Source organism: Eutrigla gurnardus, assembly GCF_963514095.1.
Source record: "Eutrigla gurnardus genome assembly, chromosome: 14".
NCBI classification, from domain to species: domain Eukaryota; kingdom Metazoa; phylum Chordata; class Actinopteri; order Perciformes; family Triglidae; genus Eutrigla; species Eutrigla gurnardus.
This window is the reverse complement of record NC_139937.1, coordinates 6,385,929-6,404,810: the sequence shown is the minus strand read 5'-3', so window position 1 is coordinate 6,404,810 and position 18,882 is coordinate 6,385,929. Positions and strand designations below refer to the sequence as shown.

The 18,882-nt window shown below is 43.6% G+C and overlaps 3 protein-coding genes across 4 annotated transcripts in view; 2 read left to right on the top strand and 1 right to left on the bottom strand.

Moving 5' to 3' along the window:
- nphs1 (NPHS1 adhesion molecule, nephrin) overlaps nt 1-4,523 on the top strand; it is a 92,836-nt gene extending 88,313 nt beyond the window's left edge. The window contains exons 23-31 of the mRNA XM_084026971.1: nt 464-575; nt 967-1,148; nt 1,291-1,341; nt 1,657-1,779; nt 2,355-2,403; nt 2,765-2,897; nt 3,738-3,816; nt 4,009-4,175; nt 4,345-4,523. Of these exons, the coding sequence (XP_083883097.1) occupies nt 464-575; nt 967-1,148; nt 1,291-1,341; nt 1,657-1,779; nt 2,355-2,403; nt 2,765-2,897; nt 3,738-3,816; nt 4,009-4,175; nt 4,345-4,425 (977 nt within the window). The 3' untranslated portion in view covers nt 4,426-4,523. The remainder of the gene's footprint in view (nt 1-463; nt 576-966; nt 1,149-1,290; nt 1,342-1,656; nt 1,780-2,354; nt 2,404-2,764; nt 2,898-3,737; nt 3,817-4,008; nt 4,176-4,344) is intronic.
- A 4,611-nt stretch (nt 4,524-9,134) lies between these two features.
- Nucleotides 9,135-14,600, top strand: fxyd5 (FXYD domain containing ion transport regulator 5). The gene is made up of 10 exons (XM_084027175.1): nt 9,135-9,357; nt 10,578-10,623; nt 12,138-12,233; nt 12,363-12,476; nt 12,559-12,606; nt 13,153-13,224; nt 13,600-13,629; nt 13,714-13,788; nt 13,871-13,916; nt 14,395-14,600. Exons 1-10 carry the CDS (start codon nt 9,280-9,282, stop codon nt 14,417-14,419), a joined length of 630 nt encoding a protein of 209 aa, XP_083883301.1. The 5' UTR covers nt 9,135-9,279; the 3' UTR covers nt 14,420-14,600.
- A 517-nt stretch (nt 14,601-15,117) lies between these two features.
- Nucleotides 15,118-18,882, bottom strand: part of LOC311024665 (uncharacterized protein) — an 11,460-nt gene continuing 7,695 nt past the window's right edge. For both annotated transcript variants that reach the window (XM_084027178.1, XM_084027177.1), the window contains exon 8: nt 15,118-17,912. In XM_084027178.1, the coding sequence (XP_083883304.1) occupies nt 17,867-17,912 (46 nt within the window). In that variant the 3' untranslated portion in view covers nt 15,118-17,866. The remainder of the gene's footprint in view (nt 17,913-18,882) is intronic.

Below are 18,882 nucleotides of genomic sequence, written 5' to 3'. Positions count from 1 at the left end.
AAAATACTGTAGCACTTAAAAATCTGTCACAGCCCGATTGTGCTAAATCTGCTCACAAGTCAGAAAATGTTGCTCCAAGGTAAACAGTTTATACTCGTCCTTCTGATCAACCGGAGTGTAAGGAATGGGAAGTGGGAGAATATACCCCAAATGGTTTTTCGTCCTCTTCTATTTCTATCAAGAAGAACATCAGCTCTGCTCTGTGTCTTAGTAATACCAATTTGTCTATTTATAACTGCTCCTGAGCAGAGAGAGAGAGACGTAGGGGAGCTACGCTCGTATAGGCCAGCAGGGCCTCGGGTATTATTTCAGATATAATCATTTGACTATCTCATGCCACACATCTCCATTTCTTAGCACCTAAAGCCTTTTCAAATAGCCACCTGTCAAGTGGAGGTGTTCTGCTCTTCAGTATTCTCACACATTTGCTTTTTTTTATTTTTTTATTTTATTTCGCCCTAAGATTACCCAGATCCTCCTTCATCGTTTCGCCGAGTCGACGTCTCCCACGACTCGGTCACTCTGGAGTGGATCCCTGGCTTCAATGGTGGTTTATGGCAAAGATTCCGTGTGAGGTGAGATGGCAGGAAAGGATGATAAATTAACTTTAATTTCTGTAGCGCCTTTCTAGTATTAAGACCACTCAAAGTGTTTCACGCTACATGCCAAGATCTACACCATTCACACACACTCGTTCATACGCTGATGGCAGAGGCTGCCATGCAAGGTGCCAGACTGCTCATCAGGATTTAATCTAACGGTCATTCACACACCGATGGCACAGCCTTCAGGAGCAATTTGGCGTTCGCTATCTTGCTTCGACACGCGGACCGGAGGAGATCGAACCGCCAGTTTTCCGATTAGTGGTCGAAGGGATCTATTTCCTGAGTCACAGGATGCAGGTTTGAGAATGACCTCCTTTCATAATGAAAGAATTGGACTTGAAAGTTGCCTTGTGGTTGACAGATACCGTTGGCATCAGTCGGCCAGCTTCCTGTATGTGGACGTCTTTCCTCCCAGAGCAACGACTTTCACCGTCACCGGGCTGCAGCCTGTCACCACCTACAACTTCTCTGTCAATGCCATCAATGCAATGGGAGAGAGTGACTACGCAGACAACAATGCAGTACTGACCATCACCACCAAGGGTCAGTTTGGAGTAACCCCAGCTTGACACTTTATGGACTCTACTGTACAACCAACTGATAATCTATAATACATTTAGCATGCGCTTATTATGCTTACAGTTGTGGCATGCATGTTTCTATTATCCCCTTTCTTTCTGCACAGAGAGACCAGATCCAGAAGAAGTCCCCACAGACGATGACTCAGTCCTGCAGAGTGAGTCTTCTATCACAACTCTGCAAAAGCTCTTAAGGGCAGTTGGAAATTGCTGTTTGCACAGCGGCTAGCTTCATTTGGCTAAATCATGTTAATGTATGCACCTCCGAGGCTGGTAATGTTTGCATTACGGAGTAGCAGTTGTCATGGCGCCCAACCCATTCTTTCCCCCCTCTGATAGTCTTTAATCAATAAAGACAATCAAGAGAAGGGCTGGGTCCGTCCCAGGCAGTTTTTATCTTCCAGAATTTCCATATTGCTTTAACTTCCATTGTTATGCACTGAGATAATGTTTCTAATGTTTTTGTGAACTAGGTGCAAGAGGACTCCCGGGCTATTTGACAGTCATGTTCACGCTGGTGTTTGGAGTCCTGCTGGCTTTTAATTCACTGGGTTGCTTCTTTGTGTTGAGGTGGAGAAAGAGGCGAGGCTTGACAGGTAACCATAATGATCTTTTCATCTGCGGATGTGAAAGTGTTTCCTCCGTCGCTTTCCGGCATTATAATGTGCCGATTCCTCAACAGAGCTCTAAAGAGATTACTCCAGAACCATGATGCAATTGTCAGCTCAGCCCCTCACTCTCTTCTCATCTCCCCATGTCCCTCTTTCTATCCGTCTACCCTGTCTCCTCTCCTCCTGCTTATTCTCTAAGCCTCTACCTCCTGCCACATTCATCCTTCAAAGCTGTCACTTCTGTGTTTCGTCCATATCTTTTATCTCATTTGCTAGCGTTATGTCCTCTCTCATTCCCTCCTTCTGTCTCTTTCTATTTGTGCTCCGGTCCAACTGTCAGGTTCTGCCTCTCTATCTTTTATTTTTCATTCCTCACCTTACTCTGCCCTCTGGTTTTTTACATAGATTTTTCACACCTCACTCGTCTTTCATTCACTCTCACTCGCTGGCCTGTTTTATTGCTCCGATGAGTTTTAGTGCGTATGAGATGATGCTCTGCTCTTCAAGTTCTAATTTCCTGACACTAAGCCTCTTTCCTCCTGTTCCTGTTCCCCCTGCAGGGGGTAGAGGAGGGAGTGTGTTGGATGGGAGGAAGAATGAGCAGGGGGGGTAAGTCGATGGCCTGAAGTCGAAGTAATAAAGAGACACACATTGAATCCACTTAAAGAAGTTGGAGGCCTCGTCCATTGGCTGACCCAGCTACTAAAACCGCCAGGCAGGCACAACAACAACCTTCTGTCAATAGCCATTCATATTAGTGTCATCAAACGTTGCACCACAATTCTTCAATAAATGTGTACATGCACCACAATCCTGCAGTATTACAATTTAGAACTTAATGTTTTGCTAAGTTGCTATGTGTGCTGACTGAGTGTTTTGCATCTCTGTTGGGTAATATTGGGGATTAAGGGTTGTTGTGAATGAAGAAAGAGTGTACAAGTATATTACAGAATCTGATTTTTAAATGCAGGTCCAGTCAGTCAACTACAAACAACTCCAATAAGTATGAAAGCAGGGAAAAGATCAACACCGCAGCCCAGCGCACGCTCCTCGTCGACTCTGGATCCGAAACGGACAGCCATGTCTACGAGGGCTATGCAGCGGTACGAACGCGATGAGAGAAAGCGTAAAGAGGCCACTGAGAAAATATGCAGAGGCACAGAGAAGGCTGAGTAAACAGATGAGGGCAGGAGAGAGGTTAGGCATGGGGTGATGGGATTTGACAGAGGAGGAAGTGGAGAATTCAGCCATAACAGGGAAAATGGATAGATAACCTAATCAAACCTTTAGCTGTGCATGGAGATGGAACACAGATCAATACCTCACAATTAGCATTCAAAATGCACATCGATCTCAGAGAAATTATCATTCTGTACTTTAAAAAGGCCCACAAGGATTTGAACCTGTAGGAAAACTGTTGAGTGAGGTAGAAGAAAACAGTTGGCACCGTGCTGTCAGAATGGGGTATAATGAAACCTCAAATCTCTGAGGAGAAAGGCTTTATCTTCCCCCTCATTTAAAATAGGATATACCAGGGTATGTTCAGCCAAATTACCACAAAAAAAAAGAATCTTCCCATCTCCCTGTAGTGGTATCCAGCCTTGAGTGCAGATAGTTTTGAGATAGCTGCCCCTGAGATTTCTGCCAAAACATCACTTCAATGGAAGTGTTCCTCTCAGCATTGGAAACAGCAGCAACTCTATACATGCCGTTAGTCTGGATGTTCCACTTCATTGTCAACCATTTTCATAGGGAGTGTATCTTCTTCATCTTCTTCTATTCTTCTTCTTCTGTAGTTCCAATTAAAACTATTAAGTTTATGTTTATGGATGTGCAGTAAAAAAGTGAGGCAACTCAGTGAGAACTCACTGAAACACATGTGGCTTTTTCATTTGCCTGAAGTCCCTTAAGGTCAAACCTAATCTGACGCTATTTAATTTCAGGAACGTTCCCATTATTATAACTCCACCGGTGGCTACATGTCGCCTCTTCGCCCACTCCCGGAGGAAACACGTAGGCTCGGTGAGACACAAATATACCTCAGAGTAAACAACAGCTCGTGGCCAAAATATGATGCAATCAGAGCCAATGTGGGCTGAATCTGTCACTGTTTAAACTTGTGGATTTAAGTTTGGGTCAACGGTGGCATTTTATTTCGAGCTTAATGTTCACCATTAGGAATTGTTAATGTTTTGTGTCCATGTGCTCTTCAAGATGTCCCCCAGCTCCCCGTGGACTCTCAAAGCCATCTGTATGAAGACGTGAGAGACGGGGGTCTGTATCAGGACATCCTGGCTTCCCCTCTTCCTTCCCCTCCACCCTTGGTTGACCACAGATTAGCTCATCTGAGAAACGAGTGGACATCACGGAGCTACGCTCAGGTCTGTAAACAAAAGCCCAACCTGTGATGAGAGCTCCTATTTGATATATTATCAACATTAACTGATAGAAGAACTTGGTTGCGAGATGAATCTATCATACAGGTGGATGATGTGCTGTAGATTAATTCCATATGGAATCGTAACTGAGATGCAATCTGTCTCTCAGCAGGCGACTGAGAGAGTGCAGGATGCTCGACAACCGCCGAGAGATTCTGATCTTCCCTTTGAACTACGAGGCGAATTAGTCTAGAGTGAGAAGGTCAGAGCCGACAAATACGCTATGACAGGGCTTGTGACTCAACGGTAGTCATTGAGCACAGTGTTGCATAGCAGATATTCAATACAAAACTTTGGTTGGGAATCTCATGCGTCACATTGAATGTACCTGTCAGAGAGTAGAACGGAGCAGCTTGATGTAAAGTGTCGCTTTCATTGTTTTTCTGTGTATATTGAGTGGATTCCTCAGACTGCGTTGTGACGGCTACGGTTAACCAAAGAAGCTGAACAGATTTGGAAAAGGGGAAATGGTTATATTTCAAAGTATCAAGCTGTGCAATTAGTGAATGAAAATACTATTATCTGTTTCTCTTGTAAAACAGAACAGCCACCATCTTATTTCATCCCCCCCGCCCTGTGTGATCTTAATCCTCCCTGGACCTTGCTTTGTTCTTTCACCTTTAGCCTCTTTCTTGGAGCCAAGTAACGGTCACTGCCCACAGTCTCCCCCTCCCTCCCTTCATACTCCCCCTTCTTTGGCCTGCAGGTAGACATGAATCAGTCAGTTAGAGACAAAAATGGACTGACAACGCCGTGGTTGGCAGTGGCGCAGAAGCAGCACGGACTCACAGTGCCACCCAGGCAGACAACGTACTTCATGACCCATCCAATGTCCACATTTTCCAACATGCATCCAGATGACGGCAGCGGCCTGTCCCTCCCCCTCCCTGATCCCTGAACACTTCCTCCACGGGAATCCCTACAATGGGATAGTACCGAGTGTAACTTAGCATGGCCATGTCTTCAGGAGGTAAAGCCATATCTAAGGCCAGACTCTAATCCTGTTTTCTCTTGGATTGAAGTTCAGCTCACAGCATCAGTGTGAGAGAGAAAAAGGGAGGGAGGGAGGGAGGGAGAGAACTGAAATAAAACAGCAATTTTAGTCAAATAAAAGAAGACTAAGTGTCTGCAGCCATGCTAGCGGCTCTGTGAAGCACAGCAGTGCTTTGAGCTAAATGCTAATATATTTGTGCTAACATGCTGACGTTAGTCTGGTTCATCAGCTGAGTTTAGCCTGTTTGAAACCGAACATTAGCTCATTAGCACTAAAGTATTGCACCGAATTTGATTTTTGACCTGACGATGTTGATGCTAGGTGGAAAAGTCGAAGCACCCCGGAGGTCAGTAGGGTTCATTCTTAGCGCAACATGGATGTTTGGACATACTTTCATGGTTATCCATGTAATTCTTGAAATAGTTCACGCACGCCATCTCTGTCCACACAGCCATGCTGCTAGTACGACTAAAAGCTAATGGCTCAAGGCCTTGAATAATTGTCTGCCTACCTACCTGTCTGCATATCTACCTACCTATCTTTCTGTCTACCTGCCTACCTACCTGTCTGCCTGCCTACCCATCTCTCCCTCCATCCATCTCACAGAACAATAGAAGGGTATACTTCTTTTTGATATACATATTTAGCTGAAGACTGATGCTGTCGTTGACACACCAGCCTGAGAACTTACAGAACACATGCAAAAATAGAGTTCTTCGTGTTCGGCAACAACAAGGTTAAGGTGCTCCGTGTATTTCTGTAACTTCATCTTTTATTGCTCACTGTGCAGAGATCACAAACTTCCTCAAAGTTTCTATGGCTCTTTTAGGTTCCTGCTCCCTTGTAAAATATGCAAATAGTGACTGGGCTTTTGTTATATCTGTACTCACAGCCGTTATGCATGCATCCTGGTTGTGTTTCCAGCTTCTGCTTTTCCCTCAAGCAGGATTCGTCACAGCAGTCTCATGAGCACACATACGGAGCACAGAAACACAGCACAACCACGCACATTTAAATACAAAAGGATATAATGCTAATGTATTGTTCCTCAATAGAAAAGTCCACGTATTATTTTTTGATGGAGATGGATGTGGTGTGCTTCATGACTTGTTCTTTAACTGAACCAAGCATCATACAACATTCCTCTTTTTGGGAGGATTATTAAAGTGAAATACAATGGGAATATTTACTGAGAGAAGATATTTATACCCTAGTGAGGCTGTTGTCCACATATTTGTACAAAGCTACAAAATTCTGCTTCCTCAGTGGGGCCTGACTGCCTGGAGATAAATCTCAATGTTTCACAGAGCTGCGTTCCCTCAATTAGGCTCGCTATTCTCCATCATGAGCTGTCAAGGTATGTTTGTCTCATTACTGAACAATTGTTTAAGTTCCTGTAAAGATGACTGCTGCGTTCACAGCCAAGCCTGTTCTTGATGCATCGTTTCGGCTCAGGCAGGAACGATAATCTGCTAAACCGAAGGCTTGACAGCTCAATACTGTACGTCAACTTCTATTTTTCCTCACTTGCCTCATGAACGTTTTGATATGATGTGTTCAGAAGATTGTCAAGGGAGCGTGATCGTTCAGGCTGCAGGAGTGCACAATTAAGTCAAAAGAAAAACAAAGAAGAGACTTTAATTACCTGAGCTCTTGGAGTGTTTTCACATCCTTTTTCCCCTCTCTTGATTGTTTTTTTCTGGGAAAAAAATATGAGCTAGAACATCACTATAACAGGTTGTGCTACCAGTGGGGAGCTTACTCAAATTAAACAAAAATGTCTGCAAACACTGTCTTTGCTCTCATTATTCCGATTTTAATAATTTGAACTAAATAGAAATCAAATCAAAAGCAACCACAGGTTGTAGAAATTAGAACATGATTTTACTGGCAGTCATTATGACTCACTTTGTGGCTGTGCTCTCCTGTTGTCAGTAATGAGGATGTAATTTGCCCTCCAATGTGGATGAAATAATACACTTGAATACATAAAACAGTAGTCCATCAAAGATGACTGAAGAAAATTGTTGATGTTGATATAGACTGTGTATAAGAAGTGGGACGTGGTCATCGTGTTTCAAAGCCTCTTCAGCATTTCTGCTGTCGCCATCTTGGAATTTTTGCAACCAGTGAAGGGAAGAGAGGCAACCCGAGCGGCAACCTTACTGCATCTGGCTCAGTTTAACATCTGGTGCGATGCTGCTAACGTTAGCTTCAATAATTCAAAGTATCTACTTGGTAGCTAAATGTTAAAGCAGTCTCCAAAACAAATAGCATTCATAGCATGAAAGCAACTGTCAGTCACAAGGTAGCCTCGCACTAAAGAAAACACTTCTTTATGCAACCAGATGAGGCGCCACCTGATGGCCAGCAGAGTGAATGCAATTTTCAGGCACTTCCACTTTGGCTTCACTTTTCAGAACAGGAGGTTGCTGCTTTGGTATCTTAGAGCATGTTGAAACTAAAAGAGCATCTTTAATCAGATGATTATGATGACTGGCCACAGTGAAGGCTACCAGCCTACGTGGAAATGCATGAGTCAAAACTAAAACCCCAGAGAAGTAGATGTGCTAGATGAAAAGACTGCAAGGAAAACAACAAGGAGTTGAGTTTGGGATTTTTATCATTATTAAAACACTGCACTCTTGCAGTCCACATTTGTCTCTATTTGAAATAGAACAGGCTTCATTAAGCAAAATTAAAATCCAGCCAAGCACTTCTCTCCTGGTGTTTTCCCTCAAAGGTACACAATATTTAACATAAGAAAAATATATTTCTCTTTAAAGTCTCATTTAAATCTGGGTGTATTTTTTGGTTTTCCCTATGTAAGCACATTTCCCATGTCCCTCTCTGCATCTCACTCATTTATATGCACACGTACTCCCACTCCAACACTACGATAAAGATGACAAAGGGGAAAAAAGACAAAAACAAGCTATTATTATTAACAACTCAAATGGCAAATCTGTAAATACTGTTGACGTTACATTTTCACATCCAAAAATCACTGTTCAAATGTTTATCGCCGCATGTAAACCTACATCCATGCATTACATCAAATAAAAGTCCGGACTTAATGCTGTAATCAACAAATATGTGAAGATTGATAAAAATGGAAGAAATTAACGAAGTATGTGTCGTATTAAATTCAGAGTATTTATATAACGGAAAACAATGATTTGCTATGTTAAAGGTATGATGGTGTGTTACCTCAACACCATTGTTTGCACTGTTTGTGTTGTTAGCTGCTGTTAGCACCGTTAGCTGCTAGCCGCCAACTCAGCTGTTGTCATGTCGACAGCTGTGCTAATTCCTTTTTAGAGAAACCGTCGCAATGTGACGAGCTGTGAGTACAAGCCGATCCGAACGCATCCCCGGTACTCCGGACAAAGACTGTCCTCTGCTTTATTGATGAATTGTAGGCTTTGTCTGCTGCGACAGTCTAGATGTGTTCTTCTCAGTTTGTAATGGGTCACAATCACACACAATCACACACACACACACACACCCTGACCCTTCAGCCTTGATGCAATAGTTGAATAATCTGACACAAATTCACAGATTTAACAGTTCATTCTGAAGTGAAATTCAATGGGTGGTGTCATACTTTCCATGGTTATGGTTGTATGTTGAAATGGTTATTATTTAAAGTAAATAATAAAGTTCTCCCTCGCCACACATTCAAGGGAGGATATTAAATAGCTTAAAGAGCTCTTCACCAATAACTGACTGGTAGGATTAAACACTTCACACGACCACATTATCAGTTTATTTGATGAGGTCAATGAGGCGGTTACACGGACACAGTCGACAGATGGACAGAAGCGATAGAAAACAGGAAAAACGTGCTGAGAGACGGCTGAACTGCAGACAGAGATCACAGCAGTGAGCCGTGGGTGCCAGTGAAAGACTGGAAGCCAACGAACAAGGAGGAGGAGGCCATGTTGCGAGAGAGTGGGTGAGTGGAGCAGACTGAAGCGGAGTTCAGACAATTGGATGAGGAAGTAGTGATGGTGAGGACATGGGTGTGGTTGGCAGCCGTTCACAAGTGACATGCGGAGGAAAGCACCGTGGATGACGAGGCTGTGGATGCATCTCTGGACGCGGGCACCTCGCAGGATGGATACCAAGGTAAGCATTATAGCCTGGGTGGATGACTAAATATTAGAGGGCTGAGGGGTGCTTTCCTCAGTGAGGCGTTCCTGAAAGGAGATTGATGGGAGATGACAGACAAACGGATGAACAGACAGACGCAGAGTGAGTTAGAGTGCAAGATGTGACAAACCGGCAGGCGGGTCAGGCTAGGGGAAGGGAAACGACGCCTGTACAGCCCAGGGGAAACAGGCCTCGTCTTGACATATGCTCTGGAGTGAAATGAAGATTGGCACGACCTGCTAATCTGAGCTGTCGCGGCTCATGACGGCCACAGACGCTCACCTGCCAAACCGCTCCACGCCTGAAGGACGAGCTGCCAAGAGGATAGGTCAGGGAGCGAGATTCGTTTTTTCTGCCGGGGCTGGATACAAAGCTTCAGGACTTCCAATCCGTAGATCTACCTCTGCTGTACCAGCTCGGCAGCATTCTTTGTGTTGCTACAAAATCATGCAACATCACACAGATTTCTGCTTACTTGTGTTTGTCGGTAGTGGTTTCAAGCCAGGGCTTTATGTTGTGAGGGGGAGGAAAGAGTGCGTTGCTTACCAATAGGCCTACAGGATTTCCATTGTTTTGACGCATGCACCAATGACACTTTTTTAAATTGGCGACAGTAGCAAACTTAAAAAATGTGACGGAAGTTTGATCAATAGTCCGACAAAGTTTAGCACAGATGTGTGGGAGGATTGCATACACAATGTGCGGCCTCGATCACTCATTTTTGACAAATGAATAAAAAAACTGTTGTGATATGTTTTTCTTCTAAAGTTTGACAGTCAAAGTAAGAATCTGTTTTTTTGTGTGGGTGTCGCCTGTGAGCTTGAGGAGGAAGGAGAAGTGGCCATGTGGTGCCGAACCTCAATGAGTGCAACTTCCTGTCTGGTAGATCCACGCTGCACAAAATGTTCCAGAGCGAACGCTCTCTTGCTCCAATCCTCATAGTTTACCATTTAGAGTGTCGTCACCTTTCTACTCATGTCCTGAACAGTTGTCACATCATAATCATAGCTGGATGTTGAGCATCTGCTCCTCTGCCACAGATCCAGGGTTAATATTACTATGATATCTGAGTAGTAACACAGGTTTTGATTCAGTTAAATAAGTCAAAATCGAATTTGTTCAGACACCAGCTGAGACACAACATGGTTCCTCATCAGTTTCCCCTCCTCTCCACATAATGTGTTTTTTTCTTTCAGATGTATTTCACCTCCTTGACTTTCTTCCTGTTTGTCACGTTAAACGGTGAGTGTATTTATATTAAAGCCCCCCCCCCACATGTGTGTGACAGCTATACCTCACTGTATAGACACTGTTGCTGCTGCAATGCTGCGTTTACCTTTAATTATGGCCATCAAAAATACAATGTTTAATTTCATTATAAACGTTATTTATGTTTATTGTTATTATGTTTATGTTCACTGTGGACAGAAAAGTTTGTGCTCAATAGTAAACGAGTTCAAAATAAATACAACATGTTTCATTCTTATATTCTACCGATAGACATTGAAACGGTCTGAAATGTTGCTAGTATGTGATTTTTTTTGTTGTGAACCGAATGTGTCACATGCCAAAAATACACGATACTCTGAATCTCTAGTTAATCTAGAGCTGCGTGGCTGCTGTAAATCAGTTAACAGTTCCTCAATGCACGCATCCTGCTGCGTTACCGTTGGTTAGCCGCTAGCCACCATGGGCTGCTGGTCATGCCAGATGAGTTTAAGATTGTAGCAGCAACGTGCCTGAATGTACGGAACTGGGCAACAGTGGGATTGTATTGCTCATGAGTCCAACAGTATTTGTAAGAGGAAGATGGTGTTTCACTTCTTCTTTCAGCATTGTGTCACTTAAGATGCAGCCTGCTAATTCATGACTTAAAGGGGAATCCACCTCCATTCAACTGGGGGATTTGGAAGAGAAGGTGTTTTCAAAGAATTATCCAAATTGATGCAGCAGAGGCCAAGATATTTGAATTTTATTTTATTTTTTTTACTAACATTCATATGCATGACGTCACCAGGGTTATTTTCTCAGAGTAGCACTTCTCATTGAGTAACCTCAAACTATGTGTGAACTAGGTGGAGTTTCCCTTAAAAAGTCACAGAATGTTTCAAGTTTCATCACTAACATTTAAGAGAATACTGACATTATAACGTGGCTCCTAATGAGGCAGTTTAAAGGTCAAACCTCATCGGGATAATATTCCAATAAACATCTTAGAACTGTAGATGACCATAATAGTAAAGGTTTACTACAAACTAAATTATGAAAAGTGAGTAAGTCGGCTGCAGACCCTTGGTCGACTTCCCCGCTACATACGGGTTCATTGAAGTAGTTGGAATCACAGCATTAGCCCGAGAAAGTGGAGGTTTTGTCGAGCTTCGGCACTAACTGGAAGGTGCTGAGTGAGTAAACAGACAACAGCCTCACTGTCCCGCAGTCTCTCACAACAATCCAGCTCTGTTGTGGCCAGATGTTTTCTAAGAGCCTCTCCTTTGTGACTGTGCCGCGCGCTGCCCCACTCACAGGACGGCTACTGTGACGGGCCTCTCTCCGTCTCTCCCTCTCCCCTGCATGGTCAGACACAGTCTCAAGTCTGGCCTCTGCCAGGGAATACATCACAGCATTGTTTGAGAAAGTCACAGGGGTAAACAACACCGCTCTTTGTTGGGACTGCGTGGAGGCCTCGCTGCGAGGGTTCATCTCACTCGTGTTTTCGGTGATTCAAAATGTGTCTTCTTTTTCCCCCACCTCCGCAGTGTCAAGGGCTCAAACTCCCACGCCCATGGATCACATGCAGTCTGTGAGCTCCGACTCAAACTCCACACCGACGCCCGCTGCTTCGACTCCCACGGGTACAGCACTCGTGGCTTTCCTGAGAAACGCCACTTTGCAGCCTTTTCGGTCTCCGGGCCTTTCCTGCTTTTAATAGCTTCTACCTGCCTGCCAACAGCATCAGTTCAGCTACTCTCTTGGTGCAACAGGAAGAAGAGTGACCAGAGACGTGTCCTCCCCTGCTGAAGGAACCACACGCCAGAACATCAGCATCAGCAACCCCGTCAACATCAGCACCACGTCAGGAAGCAAGACTTTGACAGGTGATCTGCTGTGTTGTGAGCATGTGACACACATTCAAATTCAACCTGGTGTGATTTTCTTTTTTTAATGTTTCCCTTTTAGCTCCCAGTGAGGCAACAACAAGACACATAAAGCTCACACCCACTCCAGGTAACAATCTGCACCTTCTCCATCACACGTTTTACCCCCCCAGTCGGTGGAGGCACTGAGGTTGTCTGGTAGAGACCATTAGCACGCCAGTACGGCCAACATCCCCTCACTTCAATGGGAAAAAGGCTTACAGTAAGCTCTCTCCCCTTTAAAACTAATTATGAGGTAATTAGAAAATGTTCAACTCCCCGTCCTTGTTGAGATACACAGAGGAGTGTTTCTGCCGCGTTTTAACGGCGCCGGGGAAACGGAGGGAAGAGCGACAGAGAGAGCACTGATATGCTTTAAAAAGTGTCAGTCTAAATTTCCTAAGAGAGCCGTTCTACTGAAATATTCAGACATTCAATTAACAAATGGAGTTGAGCATAGGAGAGCACCTGGAATTTAATGAGAAGTAATTATGTACGGACTTGCATGGCAAAGATAAGGAGACAGAACGTTATGGTCCGATATATGAAATTATGCATTTGCATTATAAAATATAAACATGAGTGAGGGAAAAAAAAAAGAGAAGAAAACCAATGTTTTTACTGTCTCTTCTTTCAGCATCCACAGTGACATCCTCCCCATCCATAACGAAAACCACCAAAGACGGATCCCATCAAGTTGTTGCCTGGGGTGACTCAAATTTTTTTTACTACCCAAAATGCCACGGGCGTCGCGCTTTTATTGTTATCTCACGGCCGACTGACACTATCACAATTCCCTGTCTTCCAAACAAAGCCCACAGCGGAGTAGCAGAACAGAGCACCTCACTTCCTCTCTTGCCGACAGATTAATGCTTGATTGTACCTTATGCAAGAAGAGATACAGTATTAGTGCCCTCGTGCTGTGCTGGCTTACCACATATATGGTTTTGATCCACCATCAGCGGCATGTCAGCCGGGCCGGTACATCTGTCATGCTATCTCTGACTGGTGTTTTCTCCTGTGGAAGCTTCCTGTGTTCTACAGTCAAAGTTAATACTTTGCTTTCTGCTTTTACTTCTTATAGATCCGGAGTGGGATGAAGATTTCACCTATGGTGAGAAGCCTGTCTGTTTTTTGTTGCTGTTTTTGTTATTACCTGTCGTGTCTGTGGTTGAGTGTTTGTGTTTTCTGTGTCCAGATTATAAATCCCTGCGCATTGCCGGACTCTCCATCGCAGCGGTGCTGTTCATCGTGGGCATCATGGTCATTGGCTGTAAGCGTGACTCCGAGAGACACTTTAGTAGAGCACTGTATTTATAGTCCCTTCTCACTCAGTTGCTTCTCTCTGCCTGTAGGTGGCAGGTTCTGTCGGCTGTGCAGTTGTCACAAAAAGTCCTCCAAGTAAGTCTTTCCAGCTTTTCTTTAATTTATTGTAGTGAATTTTTTTTTCTGTATTTTTGCTCAGACTTTTGAGAGGTGCATGATTAGCAGTCAGCAAGTGCTGAATAATTTAACACAATTAAAGCTGATGTTTGACTAAATTACAGTCCGTGTGCACGAGGGGTAGCAGCTCATATCACGCTCTTAGGGAAACCACAGTTGAATGATTTCAGGCATTTATATAACAGACCGCTGCATGATGTATGGCAAACAATCAGTCACTTCAGACATAGCTCAACAGAATGCTGACTAAAGTCACTGTGATGATTAATAGATCAAAAATCTTATGATTAAGCTATTTGTTGGGTGAAACGGTAACAGAACAACTGCCGGCCACATTATATATTTTCCTTACTGTGGTATATTTGTGCTTGATAAATATAATTGATTGCTTAAATCGTGCCTGATTCTTTAAGTGTGCTGTGTGTTTATTTTCCAGATCATATCGAGTGGTCCAGGGATGAGGAGAGAGAGATGTGTACGTGGATAAAATGTGCAGAGTTGCAAGAAACCAGGAGTCCATCAAGAGAAAAACGAAAATTGACCGTGAAGCTCGCTGCAAATTTGTGTGGATGTAGATTGACTGACTACGCTGCTTGGCAGCACTGTCATAGAAAAACACTCAATAAACATAGAACACATGAATCATGCTGACAAGTGAAAAAGGTAGAACCATTACCTGCTTAATCTTTGTCAAATATAACTTCTATTCTTGGCAAAACTGCACTAAAATGTAATTATTTATCGTTGTGAATAATGAAGAGATTATTCATGTTTTAATCACACCTTCAGCCATGAAGCAGCTTTGTTTCTAATGACCTTTTTATCTTATAACTGATAACACAGCCATAGGCAGTGTCTCACAGCCAAGATTATTATTAAAGGTTATGAAGAAGAACCCCATAACATCCCATATTTGACAATCTCACACGCCGCGGAGACCGAAGCCGGGTCACTTCCTCCTCCTGATTGAAAGTGTAAAGAGCGTGTGCTATCTATCTTCACAGAAACGTGATATTTAGTAAGGGGTGTCTAAGCCTCTTAGAGGCTCTGTGCTTGTAAGTGAGTAAAGCCCGAGATTAAAAAAGACCCACTGACGCATTCTTGTTGCATCCATATGGCATCAAATATGATGCAGACAACAAACTGGGAGAAACCAAGCAACATTTATAACCGATTTAATGTCAAAAATCAACACAGAGCTATATCATGTACAGTAGTATTCACTGTTCTAATTGTATCAGAACTAAATACAGGAGTCAGATGACTGCAGTTCCTTTGTTGTGAGCTGGATGATTTTGTATTATATACTTGTAAATAATCATATAATGACAAACGTATGTGGATGCCCTTGGCACAAATAATACAAACAGTAGGGGTTCATCTGAATACACAAGTGCATATGAACATGTATTCAACATTAAGTCCAGATTGAATTTTCTTTTGCAGCAACGACACTAAAATACAAATGTTTTACACAAGAATGTTTGGAAAATAATTAAGTCAACATGGCAACATTCTTTAGACACAATGTATAAATGAACAGTGGCGAGAAGATGTCACCCCTGAAGAATGTTTATAAAAACATCATTTAGCCAAATAAAATATCTTTCCATATTGCTAAATGCAAATATATAGGTAAGTAAATCTGTAAATACAAACAATATATTATTTATTCAAAGCTAGATTGACAGTATATGGTCTGCCTTTAATACAGTGGCCCTGAAAGCTGCAATATTAGAAAACACATGAACATTAAACACAGAAGACAAGTGCAAGGCAAGAAAACAACCCAATACAGAAAACAAGAATGCTGCAAATCACACAGGACTTGCATGTATTTGCAGCACGTTCCTGTATTTGGTTCTGTTGGGATCTCGTCACTCCGGCCCCTGGACTTCAGGGGCCACTCGTGAAAACACAGCTGAGTGCATCGCTGCACCTGGCGGCGATCTGCACTCTGGGTATTTGGCTTTGTTTTCTTGATTGCATTTTTTCTAAATGGCCTTCATGCATTGTCACATTGATGAAGATATTTTAATTTGCTTGAGATTTGTGACTTTTTAAGTTGCAGTTAACCGAGCTCTCAGGGACACCGTCCTCCAGCCTGCATGCATAGAAAAGAATCTGACAGTAAAAATAAAAAAAATGTAGCCTCAATCTCAAGATACAGCCGGTTCAGAAACAAAAGCTCAACATGTATATGTGTTACATTTACATGAGTAGTGTCAGTAGAGAGGCTTTACAGGAGAGAATAACGGAGTAGTGGTCACATGCGAGGAACGGGCCGGACCAAATACTGGATTTCTCTTTGGATTTTTGCACGTTTGCTTTATGCATGTTGGAATAATCCTCTGCTCAAATTCTCCATTTGTGGTTTGTTTGTCCAACAGAAATAGTGAAGAGTAGATTTAACTACAAAGTCGTGAAAACTGAAATGTTTCGTATTGCAATTTGGTGCAATTGTCCTCCCTTTGAAATGCTGAGAGCTATGGAAGGCTCGTTGGGCAGTGGTACGCCTTTAAAGAAATCACACATACTGTACACACACACACACACGCTCACGTATGAGCAGGAAAACAAAATGCACACACAATGATCACATCTGCCAATTACGTTTGTGTAAATTAAACTGGGATGCATCATTTTTAAGATGCACAGGCTGTACACCCAGGAGAGGATGTGACTGCACAATGGCCTGGCTGGTCTGGAGCGTGGATCTATCCCCAGTGGTGAGATTAACGGCAAGATTTAGTGGAAGAGCAAAGTGAGATCCCACTTTGACAAATGCAGCGTTTAACCCCCTGTAGTTGTTTACGCCACTTTAAGCGTCCTTGTGAAGCCACCAATGAAATGCTGTCATGGAGCAGGTTCCCACTCCCCGTTAACCTTTGCCACAGAGAGTTCCCGCCGCTGTATTGGAGCCATAATGCAGGTCTCGGGGTTCGTGGATAGAAAGCTTTTCTTTCACCGGGCATGATTGATTTCTATTTAAATGAAAACGGGAGACATCATGCTCCCTCTGACTGAACAAAGACATTGTTGGTATTTTTCTAATCATCTCCATCTTTGTTTGATTTGTGAGATTTTATCCTCCCTCACACCCAGCTCCTTTCTACTAGTATGAGGCATTAATCTAACTCTCTACAGCATCCAGAGAGCGACTGTATTTACAATCTGTGGGACTAAAGTGAACGCCCTTCGAAAACGAAACGGGGGAGGGCGGGCATCATTCACGGCGGTCGATTAATTTGCTGTCTTGCAAGAAGATGTTTATGCTGGCCATTTCCACTTGTTTCTTTTTTTTATTATTGATGTTGAGAAAAGGAGGAACAGGTTTTTATCTTCCCAGTGCTCCGCTGCCTGTCATTCCTAATGGGCCAGGAACAGAAGGTGTCAGACAAGTGAACAGGAGAATGAAGTGAGCACTGGGCTGCCTTAGTGTGGATTAGCATGGTTTGTCTCACAGACAGGTCTGTTCCACATGCACCAAATCAAACGCAAATACAGTTTCATTGCATGGCTGGTGGGAATCGTTTCTTGTTTCAGGTAGCAAAAAAAAAAAAAAAAAGGGGAGGGGGAGCTCTGGCTGTGCTAAATTATCCCTTTTAACAAAAGAAGCTTTAAGCCATATTCACTGGCTTTGATTTGGATTCCTCAAATAGAATCCAATTAGAAGGTTTGAATGTGTTCCAAATGTCCCGGCTAAATGTGTGTGGAGTAGAAACGGAAAGTGTACAGCAGTTTAAAAAAAAACACACATATTGCATATGTATTGGTAGGAGTTTGTGTAGGGGAGAAGCAGGCTGTTGTGCAAAGAAGTATAACTCTCCGGAGTCAAAAGACGACGTAGCCTGGTGCATTGCTCCTCTCCTGTCTGTTTGTTATTAGGACTGCTACTCCACCAGGAACTAGACGGCCCCTTTCTGGTCCTGCTCGGTCGGCACAAAGTAGATCCTGAAAAGAGAGAGGTGGGACAGGCCACAGGGAGGGAGGGAGGGTGGGGGGGAGACAGGGCAAAAGCGTAAATATGTCATCTTCAAGATATTTTTAGGTTTCTTCTCAGTTTGTTAGCAGAAAGACGAGAAACTTCTCCGCGTCGGAACTCAGGTAACGACATGCCTGCCTCGTGCTGCGGGGCTCTGACAGGTGAACGGTGGCTGCACTACCTCAAAAACACGGCTCATCCCGAGGTGGGACTTATAAACCTGGCAAGGCACCGTTGATCCAACAAGCCAGAGGTTGCTGTGTGATTAAGCCTCTTTTCAGCAGAGCGATCAGTCAGCACCAAACACTGCCAGTGTTGACTGCAGCCCCGGGAGGCAGCCAGTAATCCTGCAGAGGAATTTAACCCTTGCAGATCACCTTGGCCGTCTGCTTCCACAATGGCAGTTCTGCTGTTTGCAGATCTCTGGGGGACTAACTTGAACTCCGCCACCCCTCTGACTCAACCCGAAGCTGGTTTATTGCTGCACCCAGAACAAAAAGAAAGACTGGTCTGCAGACAGCCTTCCTAGATATTACTGTGGGTGAATAAGCAGGAGGCAAAAAGCAAAGAGTCTCTGTATAACTGGTTCAGGCTGTTCTACTATCTCGAGTGCTGTTGGCAGATTGTTGTCATGACATCAGGCTCATGTTTACAGGATTGTATTATTTGTGAGCACAGTCATCTAATCAGGCCTCAGTTCATGAGGTAAGCTTTGGGGCAGGTTGGGTCCTGTCCCATTCGGTCAAACAGAGCCAGCGGCGCAGTCTGGAGGCTTTTGTTTGACGGCTAACATGGGATGGGTGAGTTGTGTGGCGTGTTCGTTGGTGGCGGTGGAGGCCCTCGGGCTGTGAAACTAATCTCCGTGCATGTCCTGACGGGCTCAGATGGGTGGATGCTGTGTGTTTCTGTCTGATTGTGATGCTGACGTGCTCGATGAAG

What these genes read in the sequence shown, in the direction of transcription:
- fxyd5 (XM_084027175.1), top strand. Translation starts at nt 9,280, where the DNA reads ATGCGGAGGAAAGCACCGTGGATGACGAGGCTGTGGATGCATCTCTGG. An exon ending in CTCGCAGGATGGATACCAAG is followed by an intron (nt 9,358 to 10,577) that starts GTAAGCATTATA and finishes TTTTTCTTTCAG; the next exon opens with ATGTATTTCACCTCCTTGAC. An exon ending in AAAGCTCACACCCACTCCAG is followed by an intron (nt 12,607 to 13,152) that starts GTAACAATCTGC and finishes CTCTTCTTTCAG; the next exon opens with CATCCACAGTGACATCCTCC.